Here is a 12,579-nt window from a genome sequence, read left to right as displayed (position 1 = left end):
CAGTTCAACATGAAACAGATTTAAAAACATGAGTACTAGGATTACAGACTGACAAAATCAGAGACTGTTAGAATTACAATAGGAAGCAAAAGGTAACCTTTATAAACCACCCTAACCCTATGTAATCAAATCAAATTTCTGTTTAAAAAACAGAACATACTAAGCTGCTCAAACAATAGGATATCTGCCAAGAAAAGTTCATTCAAGGATTTTCATCACAGCATTTGCTCTAGCTAGTCAAGTGTTTGTGAGTATTTGCTGAAGACTGTTTTAAAAAAAATCATGGCATTAGAAGCTAAACTTGCTGGTTCAGTTTGACCTAGCCTACATAAAACATTCCGCTACATTTTCCTTTTCAAGTTTCATTCTGCTACCAACAAATCAATAAAAGGGTCAACACTTTGCAAGCATTCTGTCTCACCTCCTATGTTTTTCCAGAAGACTGTAGGAATAGTATCTGCACATGTTTTATGAACACTGCCCCTCCTACTCTCATGCATAATCCTATTACAGCTCCCACACGAAGTTTGATGAGGTTTTCACCCCAATTAAAAAGTTGTGCAAGTGAGGAAAGAAACAATACCTGCTAATTAAAGGTGATAGAAAACAATAGTAGAGATGGAGCAGAGGTTTGATTGTTACAGGAATGTTATTTTATGAGGCCACACAGTGAACTGCTTTTCAGCTGTATCAGTCTAACTGATTAAATCCAGCCTGCGGTCTCCCAACTCACAAAGCAGTCTCTGCTATGCCTTCAACTTTGTCCAATGTTCTTCTTCCAGATTGTCCTCCTTCCATTCCATTTCTGATATTTACCTATTTCAGCAATCTTCTAAGCAGCGAAGAAGTTCAACAGTCAACTGTACATCTTCTTGACTGTTAACAGTGTATCAACCTTCTAGAAAAAGTTTACTTAGCTTCAAAACAGCACCCTCCAAGTACCTAAACAAGGAAAAGTTGTCCAAACCCCTAGACATACAGGTTTTATTAATTTATAATCTAGAAAGCCTCCAAAACCAGACACTGACCTGTGCTAACAAAGTTTCTCAACCCATGTCATATTGCAGTAGAAGTGATCTAAAAAGATGCCTGATCTGGATCTTCCTCATTAAACAGGGGAAGATACCTGGCAGGCTATTCTGCAATAACAAAAATCTCTAAACTTGCCCTTCAGGAACACACAGTCCTGGCCAAATCAGATTTAGAGACTACGCTAGAATATTTTTCCTACTATAATGAAATGGCAGAAATCAGTTTGAGCTACCTGACTACCTGAAATTCTGCTAAAATTATTAGTATTCCTAGAGTATAAAGAACTTTTATCATTTGAATGTAATGTCTGTATCTCACATTTAGAAAAAAAAGTTGCAAAATACTTAATCCAACTGTTCATTAACAGTAAGTAGAAAATCTTTTAAAATATATTCCTATAAAGTGTTTCTCATTTCATAGAGCCGAAAAGCTTGTGAATGAAGATACTGTAGTAAATTTTTAATACGAATCTCATGACATTTGCAACATCTCAAAATCAATCCAAAGTGATTGTATTCAAACTGGATTGGAATTAAGTGCTTTCCCAATGTCTGGAAGTTGTCAAAGATTATAAACAAAAGGAAGTATTTGGGAAAAGAATACTAATGCTAATGAGAAATGTTTCCTAAACAGATCCACATTCATGTACTCGCCTTCAACAAGACTATGTGATGGGTTGAAAGCCTCCAGAAAGACAGCAGTTTGGAGATGACAGTGGCTGCCACCCCTCAAGAAGAAAACATTTACTATGCAATCTGCTGTTTGCCCAGCAAGAAAAGTCACTGGCAGGCAAGCAATGGCCAGACGAATTACCTGGGTGGGTCACAGCTGACCATAGCCTACAGACTGAGCATTGTTAATCGAGATTATCAACAATATCATCCTCTTTACATTACTTTTTTTTTTTTTTTTTTTTACCCTTATGAACACAAGTTTAAGGTCATCTCATTCACTGTAACATACCCATTCTTTTGTCACTTCTGTTGCTCCAGTGTCTTACCATGCTCTGTTTTTACATGTATACAGGTCCCCACCCTGTCACTCAGTTCCAGTTTACCCTCTAAAATCAGCTGCTGTTTACATTCTCTCTGTACATTCCTATTCTTCCTCAAAAAATAAGAAACTAAACTGCAGTATAACAACTGATGGTGGGCAAGCTCAGGGAACTAAAATGTTACAGTATTCTGACAATTTACCTCGGTGATTCAACTCACCATGACTGGTTTAGAGCAAGCACAAAGAAAAAAGCAGGACTGCTCAATGGGTGACAGAGGGGAACTCCTACTCCAAAAGGCAACCAGTGGATCAGCTAACTACAACACAAATCCACAACCTTACCCTCTTCCAACAAAATCGATACATTTACACAGCCTTCAGTGTTCAAACAATTCCATACACCACTTCCTTTTCTCGTTCACTTGAGTCACACTTCGTACCTTAATGAAGCATTCATTTTGTATTTATAGGTGTTAATTTAAGTTTTCGTTAATGAAAAACATTCATAGCTGCTCAAGAATCCCTCCAGCAAACGTGATTTGAGCCTACCAAAACCTGGCTTTTTGGCTGTGCCCAAGATAAACAACTTACTTCCTTTGACCTGTCTGCCTCCAAAATGCAAGCAGTGACACCGACCCTATGTTTATTTTCACCAGTTCATCCGCATTCACCAAAGTTCACTAATGGCAGACGATGGTATCAGTGACGAAAAAGTGGATTGCTATGATATATATAAACCATACTACCCACTAGCACAATTACACTGCCTCACTGAGGTATGACAAACAACGGTCACCCTGATGACAGTTAAAAAGCTGGTGGTTTGAGTAATCAATGATGTTGGTTTGGAAGAGGCAAAGATGTAGATGAGATTGTGGTAGCGCTGTTCAGTACCAGGAACTGACAGGACAGCAGGAGGTAACATTCCTGGCAGCAGCAGGTCAGCAAATATAGTCGACAAAGATGGAACTGGTGCTCCATCCTGCTCGTGCAAACTGGTATGCAGAGGGTGTCGTGCTCAGACACATAAACTTCTGCATTCCAGCTTATGCCAGCTTTCACTCCTAAAGTAACTGGTGTTAATCTGGTGTTTAGCAAGCTGTTAGCATTCTCAGGGAAAGACAAAAGTTTGGTCTAATGTCATGGGGTATGATTAATGATTTGGATACAGCTGCCATGCGTGTGACAATGTTAAGAACTGTGCTAACAGAATGAATGTTACTATTTAGATGGCACTCCCTGAAGACTACTGATGTACCAAAGGTTCTTACCGGTTTAGTCAGTAGCAGTACCAGGATGCAACGGTCTTGCTAGGTATATCTACCTTACATGTATACATACATATAGACACTACATGTATACATACATATAGACACACATACATCATTATGTATAGATGATATGAGCAGCCCAATGAAACAGCATATGGGCATGCTGGAGCTGTACTTGAGGCAAACCAGTGCATAGAAAGTAGTCCCTGTCCAAGCACTCTGTAATTTTGGTTGCCTTGGTTCAGCAGCCATGCTGGCATTTAAGTCAGCATCTGACAGAAAGAATGACCTCGCTTGACAACTGAGTTAAGCACGCTGTTGTACTTTTACGAAAAGCTTTCACTGTGCGCTTGTGTGTACGTAGCACAGAAATTATGCTTGTGGTCCACTCAGCTGCCAAACCAGCCAACAGACGAACCAAATTTCAGACGTGAAACCACCTGTCCATCTCAATGTACCATCACTGTCTACCTTTCAAGTTCTTGGCCCGATAATGAAATCCTGAGTGCTGGAGTCCTGCCAATAGCACAGCATAAAGTCAGTGCTGACTGACTTCATGTGTCGGCTCACCTGACCTAGGAGCCGCCAAAAAGTACGCGCATTCTTCAAAGTCTCTGGACCAGCTCAAGTATGGAAAATAAACAAGATGTGAGAAATAAATAAAAATAAAGTGGCAATACTATACGAAAGAGGTATTCAGTGTGGAAAAAAACAGTAATCCTAGTAATGACGAACAGGTTACAAGTTTGTAAGTGACAGTATGGTAACCTCTAAACACCAGTTTGTTTTTTCCTCACAGGCATTGTATTATAATGGAGACCAAAAGCAAAAGCTGTCCTCTCTCTACTGCCTTGGCCTATTGTACTATATTTGGGGAATTTATGGAAGAAATGCCAACTGGAGTAAGTCTTGGAGGATAATTTTACAAAGCAAGCAAACCTTGCTCTCCCTCACTCCCCATCCCAAACCAAAACCCAACTTTACTATCAGAAATGCAGCTTGAGAGGGATGTTAGAAAAAAAGTAGTATTTGATTCAACTGATATGTAGAAAACCCAAGACAGATCTCCCTTTCTTCCAACCTCAGATCTCCTACATTTTTTATGTCCACACCAGAAAACTAGATTCTTAAATAAATGAGAAAGCTTTCTACACCCTACAGGCAACAATATTTTTACATTTAAAAGAATAACTAATTTGCCTAATGCTCCTCATTTTATCAAATATACCTCAGTTTCCTTTCTTGATCACAAAACAAATACTAGAGAAAAGGTGACTTATCCACACATTGCAAGATATTCTAATGCAAGCTTGACAGAAAAAAACAAAGGAATAGTGAAAACTATGGAACTGTTCCACCAGCAAAGACTATGACCACTGTCCTAAGGAAAAAAAAAAAAAAAAATCCAGTTTACCTGGACAAGCTGCTAAGAAGTGGTTAAAAAAAAAAAAATAGAGCACTGCTTCTAATTTCTTTTCATAAGCTCCTTTCCCACATCTGATTCAGACTTGTAAGATCCTTACACCTGTGAAAAAACACTCCTACCTAACTAGCTACTCAACAGTATTTAAGAGCAACACAATTTTTTACCCTTTTCACTAATATTGCTGCTGCAATAGAGAAAGCCCTTTGTTTTTCTCAGTTTCTACCATTTTAGGTTCTCTTTCCCACTAATTAAGTTAAGTGCATTTGCCTTTACCATTTCTGGCATGCAGCAACATGACACTGGTATGATTCTTGACATTTCAACTGCTTCTCACAGATCTGCATTAAAATCAATGAATTTTGTCAACTCCATCTATTCTCTAATTAGCAAAGGTACTTACAAGCAGCATAGGCAGCAATGCCTTCTGTTTGTACACAAAGGCAGATGACTTTGCATCAACTTACACATTGCTTAAATCAGAAGTTTATATAGACAGCCATATAATGACTATGAATTTAACTTCCACAACAGCTTTTTAAATGTCTTTCAAGGCTTCATAACAAAAATTATGCAACTCAACACTAAAATTTCAATTTATCCAACAAGTATGAGCCTTGATTATAAAAATCAGATAAAGTTGTACAAAAATGTAGGTTGTATGCTTAAAAAAAAAAGTTTCCTCCATGATCAAAAGTCTTCCTGCTTAAGTTTAGATTACAAGAACCTGAGAACTACTCCATGGAATACAACCCCAGGTTCATAGTCTCACTGCAGATGCGTTTAACTGTGCTCCCCCCCTTGTTAACTTTATTAATTGGAAGTTTGCATTCCTTCCATTCATTTGTGTTTGCAGAAAAACACTGAAATTATGGGAAATTACTTGATGTTTTGAAGATATTTTGAGATATTTGGCTTTCACATCACAAAGCGTGTATTACTTCAGACAGCGTTTAAAAACAAAGCAATTCCTTGTTCTCTATCCACTATTCTGAGCCATGATTTGTGAATGGATTACATTGGGGGGGGGGAGAGGGGGGAAAAACCAACCAGAAAAGAGGAAGTTGTGCTCTTGAAACTCTCAGAGTGCATGTTTTGCAGATTAAGTACAATTTCAGTAACAATTTTAGATTAAGTTTAACACAGAGTATCTACCATGCATTTCAAAAAGAAGCATCTCCTTCCTTCATGTGATTAACAATAAGACCCGAGACATAAAATTTTAAATTGAAAACAGAGAATTCATTATTCTAAAGTCATCTGTCGCTTACTCTGCTTACAGTTCTAAAAAACCCACGGATTCCTAGGATGAAGTAGCCACTAATATAAAAATTCATTGTCATGTTCTTCTTGCATTATAAAAACTGCCCCACAAGTCCCGTCATCTTTCCCTTCGCCTTGCCGCAAGGAACGAGTGTAGCATTTCTTTATCTTATACATAAAATGGTTTCAGTACCCTCCAACAGGGAAAAGAACAGACAGCTTCTACAGGAGGGAAAGCAATCTTTAGAAAAATCAAGATGCGTGGGAAACGGCAAAAGTCCTTGGGCTCAGAAACGCAGCTCTGAAACACCTGGCAGTAAATCAATGTCACCCATTCCACTGTAATCCCCGAAGTCACTTTTACGAAGATTACTTCCTGCAGTGCATTCCTCACCCTCCTCCCTCCCCGGCCGACAAGGACTCGAGGAAAGACCCCCCCCCTCCACGAAGCCGCACCGCACATCTGGAGACCAACGCCGCAGCAGCAGGAGCCGGGCATCGCTCACGTTTGGTACAGCTGCTTCGCTACGACGGCGGCGGCCGGAGCCCCCCGATTCCCGCCCGGCACCCCGCAACTTGTCCCGCCGCGCCCACAGCCCGGCACAACTCCGCCGGATCGGGGGGAGCAGCCGCCTCCCCGAGGTGTCGTTCGTCCCCCCCCCCCCCCCGTTCCCGCCCTGCGGGGACACCGCCGCTTCCCTTCCCACGCCTGTCCCAGCCCCGCGACCCCCCTCGGGGCTCCCTCCGACCTGCCACAGCGTGTCCCAGCCGCACCGCCTCCCTCCCTTCCTCCTTCCCCGGGGCGGCCGCGGCTCTCGGCCCCCGCCGCCCGGCGGCCCGGGGAACAGGCAAAGCGCAAGTTCGCGAAGTGGCGGAGCTGGGGGCAGGCGCCGGGGGCCTCCCGCCGTCCCCGCGGCGGGGGAAGGCTACGGGGTACCCCCCCCCCCACACCCCACTTTCCCTCCCCGCCATCTCTACCACCGCCGGGGCTGCCGGCGCCCGCCTTGAGGCGCACCCCGTGAGGGGGCGGCTTTCCCGCCTCCCCGTCCCGTCCCGTCCCGCCCGGCAGCGGCGAGGACTCACCAGGGGTCGAACTCGTGGATGATGCTCTCGAAGCGGATGACGGCGAAGAGCCGGGAGCTGAAGCCGGCCAGCCAGGCCAGGAAGAGGATGGTGAAGGAGAGGAGCGACTGCCAGCCCGCCGGCTGCGACAGGCCCCCCGACAGGCCGCCTCCGCCCGCCGGGGGGCCGCCGGCAGCCGCCGCCGCCGCCCCGCCGCCTCCCGCCCCGGCGCGGCTGTTGAGCAGCGCCACGGAGTTGGCGGCGGGTTTGTGCTTGTTGTCGGGGGCCGAGTGCTCCGCCATGTTGTACCCGGGGCTCCCTCGCGAGCCTCTCCGCCTGGCGCGTGCGGGGAGGAGGCGGAGGCGGTGAGGATATGGGGGGGGGGGGGGGGGGAGGAAGGGCAGGGGGAGGGAGGCGCGGCAGGGGAGGGGAGGGGCGGAGCCCGCCCGCTCCCTCAGCGCTCCTCACTGACCGCCCCCCGCCGCCGCCGCCGCCGCCGCCGCCGCCGCCGCCGCCGCCGCCGCCGCCGCCGCCAGGCTCAGCCGGGCTCTGCCTCCCGCCGCCGCCGTCACCATCCCAGTGCGGCGCGGGGCGGGAGGTGGCCGGGGCGGGGTGGTGCCGCGCGCGAGCCTGGGGGCGGGGCCAGTGACGGAAACGGGGAGGAGCCGAGGGGCCGGGCTTGAGGAGGCGGCGGGGGGGGGGGGGGGGGGGCGGCTGGCGGCCGCGCGCGCGGGCGGAGGGGGCAGAGCGGGGCGGCGGGAGGCGCGCGGGGCTGCGCGCCCCCTTCCCCCCCGCCACGGCGCGCGCGAGGAGTCAGGCGGACGCGAGGGCGGGGGGGGGGGGGGGGGTCGGGTCCTCCGGAGCGAGCGGTTTGACATTGCCGCCCTCCAGCGCGGGAGGAGCTACCGGAGCGGGACTCAAGGCCAGGAGAGCGGGGAAGTGGGAGGGACCAATCCCCGCGTCGCGCTTCTAACAGGAACGCCGCGGCGACCTGTCACAGAGCGACAGGTATTTAAAAGGGGCGGGACCGATCCAGACAGCCAATCGGAGCGGCGCGGGTGAAGCAGAGGTGGTGCTCACGGCCAGCCGTTGAGGGGCGGGGATGTGGAACGGTGCAGCGGTTTGCTCCAATCGGAGCGAAGCGTGCGAGCCACGTGGGCTCTGAGGGGGCGGTGATCACCCCCGGCGGGCGCCGCGCCGAAATGCTGCAGTGCGTGCGGGTTGGCGCCGCTGCTCCCGGCGTGCTCTGCGCCGGGAATACGCCCGCGCCGCGGAGCCTGCCGGGAATCGTAGTTTGCGCGGAGGAGGGGGGGGGGGGTGTGGTGTGCCCGAGCCTCTGGGCGCGTGCCGGAGCGCTCTAACGGTTGTAACGGTTCCAACGGCTCCTCGCAGCTGAGGAGAACTCTGTGCGTGTGTGGCGGCAGCGGCGGGAGCTCACCTCCCTTCCCTCAGGGCGCCTGCGCGGGCGCTAAGAGCTTCTCTCAGCCTGCGAGCCTGCCTTTGTTTGTCTTTCCATGGTATGAGCTTACTTTTCGGTACTGCGCCTCCGTGGGGCTCACGTAACCTTTGAATCCGTTTGTTTAAAGTGTTTAATAACCCCGGTGGAAATCGCGTTGGCCGCCGTTGAGCGCTGTGCCGGACCTTGCCCCTCGGGCAGCAGCGGCTAGAGGCAAGGCCGGAGCGAGCCGTGCTGCCCTGGCCCTGCTGCGCACACCTGCGGCCGGTCTGGGCCCACCTGCCCCTGCCGGGACCGCTGCCAAAAAAAAAAAAAAAAAAAAAAAAAAGACTTCTCTTTCAGGAGTTTTCAGAATGAAATGCTACTTGGGAGTCTTGTAACTTCCTCATATATTTTTTAAAACCTGCAGTTATAAGGAGAACACGAAGAAAACTGAAAGCTACTGAGGTTTTTGCAGTCCTTTTTGAATGGCTGTGCTGACCTTGTCTACTCAGAGATGGCAGGAGGCTGCCTGCTCTTAGGAATATGATACTAAGCACAGGCGAAATAAAAAATAGATGGTTGTTTGCACTGTTTATACCAACAACTCCATTTGTGACTTTTATGTAGGGCTGTATTTTTGAAATTAAATACCTTGGGTTTGGTTGTCAGAGCTCCAGGCATTCCCTCTGATACATGAATGTGGATCTTCAGAGATCCTGAAGATTTGCAGTTCAGTTTCACTAATCTCAATGGTGACCACACTGGGCCTTAGCTGATTAATACAATTCTAATTAGCTCTTGCTATTGAATCTGTTTTTATTTTGTTTGCAAGAGGAAGAAAACAGTATGTTTCTTTGTAAGTAAAGTAGAAGCCTTTCTATTAAAGTTCTTGTTATATTATTGTTCTTTTAGTGAAAAGCTCTGTTTAGCAATTTGTAGAGAACGTAACTTTTTCCTCAATCCTTGCCTTAGTCAACAGCTGTGACTTGGTCACTGGTTTAAAAGCAGAGTTACTATATTGTAAGGCCTGTGTCTGTTTTAAGATGAGCACTTTAATATACTGTTGCTCATAAAAGACTCCATCCATTTTATAATTACATACTCTTAGAATAAGGCTTAGGAAAACTTTCAGAAAATCTTGAGGTTCAGTTTTGCTGAATCTGGATCTTGAAAGGCTACGTTTTTGTGTTTGACAGGGGTGTTTTGTGTTTTTTTAATGCCATGTTCGTTCTTATTCTTCTTTAAATAGGCCAATAATATGTTCAAGATAAACTAAGTTAGACATTTGCCCCTTTTCTAGTGTTGTCAGTGAGGCTTTTTTAATGAGCTGACCAACTGGCATTTCAAGTGAAGGATGTGGGTTTTTTGTTTTTTGTTTTTTTTTAATTGGCTCCTGAACAAAGAGCAAATGTGACTAGAAATTTGCAACTATCAAGTGTTTTCTAAAAGGCATTGACTGATTTTACAACAGGCTCAGTCCTGGTCTACTTTTCTGAAATGACAATGCAGTATTTCGAATCTCACTGTTGAGATCCTGTCTTTTGGTAACAGCAGTTCAGGCTTCACAATGCAGTAGAGGAGCTGCATTAAGTAGTAGTGTCGTACTTAGAATACCTTTGTCTTTTCTCCCCCGAAGCACCCTGACCATTTGTCTAGCTGTTAAGGAGCCAGAAAGGATTGATGATGCACATCAGCTGGAAAAACACGTGTATATCAGAACTTCTTTTTATATAAAATTTAGTATTGATGTTAATTTTCCCCAATTGTGAATCTGGTTTATTTAAAAATTATTGCAGATCATGGTGTGGATAAGCTTATATGGTACTTAGTTTATATTTCAGTGCTATAATTTTACATCTAACAGGGAGGTTATATCATTCTGACTATACTGACAGAGTTAAATTAGACAATTTTTTGAGCATAGACAAGCCCAGACAGTGTGATTTATTTGAATACTGACTAGTGGTAAAGTGTTTTGTTGTCATTGGTAACAAATGATATTGTTGCCTATTCATTTTCAAAGTGTACAAAAGTTTGTACTGTTGAATACCTCAGAGCTTGGGCAATGAAATTTAGTGGCAGGAAAAGCACAGCTCTAGTAAGAGCTTTTATGAATGTTTCTGTAAATATATTGTTTGAATTTTTGTATTAAATTAGATTTAGTAGTCTTACAATAAAGTTGATCAAACAAATGCACACTGATGGAAATACATAGACTCCTATAGTTAGATGGAAAGATTCAGTGATTTTGATACTATATAGCCGTGACAGCAATGGAAAGTACATTTCTGTAGAGGAGATGCAAAACATGTCTGCTGAAAATTGCATTCAACCCATACTAATAGCTTGATGGGGAAAGAGGTTTTTCATATCTTTTTTGGTTTTGTTGTGTCCTGTTCCTTCCTCCTTGCCCCCCCCCCCCCCCCCCATCCTCTTGTGTTCTTCCATTTGTTTCAAGGTAAATTGGTTTGATTTGTTCCACTGTGTTTGGTGGTGTTTTCTTTGAACACAAAAACCCACAAAAATGTCCATGTCACTGACTGAGGAGTTGACCTTGCGTAGTGATTATGAACCATTTTGCATATAGAAAAATCAGTTTTCTATTCTAGGCATGCAAAATAATAGCCAAATGCCTTAAGGAAAAAAAATCTTATTTCATTTCCAAGCTTCCTTAATAATGGAGTTATTCAGGGATAGTGCTGAGTGCAGAATTAGTGTTATGGTTGTACAAACCAGAGCATCCTGAAAGTTGTGGAGCTGCATACAGGAAGATGTCAGATGAGAGCTCCTCATTCCTCAACAGAGCTACCATGTGTCCCTGATGTTGTCTGCTATTGAAAGAGTGACAGACAAAATTTGTACAGAAAAAAATTGTATGCGGACGCATCCAGGTAATAAATTATTAATCAGAAGTTCCCACCGACCATGGGTTTGTACAATTCATACTTTTCACCAAACCTTATTGGCAACAATTCAGCAGTGTCTATTAACAGGAGTAGGTATCTTAGTTTAGAAGGCCATTTGAAGAGCAGTTCAGGTTTGAGGTGAATAAACAAGTCTCCAAAATGGTACTTCCAGCTTTGTGATCCTGAAGATGAACAAAATAATAAGTTTGATAAGATTTTTTGAGGATGGCTTTAGAAATTGAGGACACAATACTTCCTGAATTGAAAAATATTATGAAGTAGCACAGTTGAGCATAGCTTGTGGTGGGGGGGATGCTTGATTTCAGAGATGTGCTTAGATGATCATTGTTTAAAAATGTATGACAGTGTTTAAATGAGAAAATAGAATACTATTGCATGTAATTATCCTTGAGAATCTGAAGTTTAATGCATTATAAAAATAACTATCTATTAGTCTCCATCTAGACAAAATTACATGAGTTTAAAATAATATTAAAATTAGTTTAATTAAGCAGGTGCAACTCTGGATGTGTAAATCATTTAAGCCCGTTGCAAACTGATACAAGATTGTCTGCAAAGAGCTTTGCACCTGTGTAACTACAATGAGGTTTGTAATTTATTTGAATTTAAATGGTGCAACTGTTGTGTTTAGACAAAGCCTTCATCTAGAATTTCATTCAGTAGCAGTAGAAACTTGACTTACTCCTGACAGTGTTCACTTGTGGTTTCTCCTTTTTCTTTCCAATAATTTGAACGTGTTCATATTCCTCCTCTGCTTCTCCTCTCTTAATTATCCTACTTCATTTTTCTTTCCCATGACCTGCACAGTGGTAAAAGTCATTCCAGTTTGCACACACAGACTTTCCAGGCATCACAATGCTTTTTGCTCTCCCTAGCCAACCCCTGGCATATTCTCCTGCTGCCAGCACCTTTTCTATCAAACTTGTCTTCACTTCTTGTGAAGAAATGGGGCTTTTCCCTCTGGTGGGCTGGTACCAGCTCTGCAAAGTCTCAATCCCTTGTTAGAAAAACCGAGGGAAAGTCATACACTGAGACTTTCTATCAATAAATAAAAAAATACTGTACTCAACATTACACATAAATTATATTCTTATCCATGTGCGTTAAGTGTTGTGCAACATATAAAGTTGAAGTACCTTTCTTTGAAGTGTTGTGTTTTTTCATCTG

At 44.6% G+C, this 12,579-nt stretch overlaps 2 protein-coding genes across 2 annotated transcripts in view; one reads left to right on the top strand and one right to left on the bottom strand.

Annotated features, from left to right (window-relative positions):
• The window catches only part of STT3B (STT3 oligosaccharyltransferase complex catalytic subunit B), a 52,995-nt gene extending 45,461 nt beyond the window's left edge, over window positions 1-7,534 (bottom strand). The window contains exon 1 of the mRNA XM_032996803.2: window positions 7,069-7,534. Coding sequence (XP_032852694.2) covers window positions 7,069-7,349 — 281 coding nt within the window. The 5' untranslated portion in view covers window positions 7,350-7,534. The remainder of the gene's footprint in view (window positions 1-7,068) is intronic.
• LOC122154748 overlaps window positions 7,348-12,579 on the top strand; it is a 128,930-nt gene continuing 123,698 nt past the window's right edge. Inside the window, exons 1-2 of the mRNA XM_042806294.1 lie at window positions 7,348-7,412; window positions 7,794-8,055. Of these exons, the coding sequence (XP_042662228.1) occupies window positions 7,348-7,412; window positions 7,794-8,055 (327 nt within the window). The remainder of the gene's footprint in view (window positions 7,413-7,793; window positions 8,056-12,579) is intronic.

Source organism: Tyto alba, unplaced genomic scaffold (assembly GCF_018691265.1).
Source record: "Tyto alba isolate M040663 unplaced genomic scaffold, T.alba_DEE_v4.0 Super-Scaffold_46, whole genome shotgun sequence".
Lineage (NCBI taxonomy): Eukaryota > Metazoa > Chordata > Aves > Strigiformes > Tytonidae > Tyto > Tyto alba.
The sequence above is the reverse complement of the archived record's forward strand: the minus strand, read 5'-3'. Positions and strand labels throughout refer to the sequence as shown.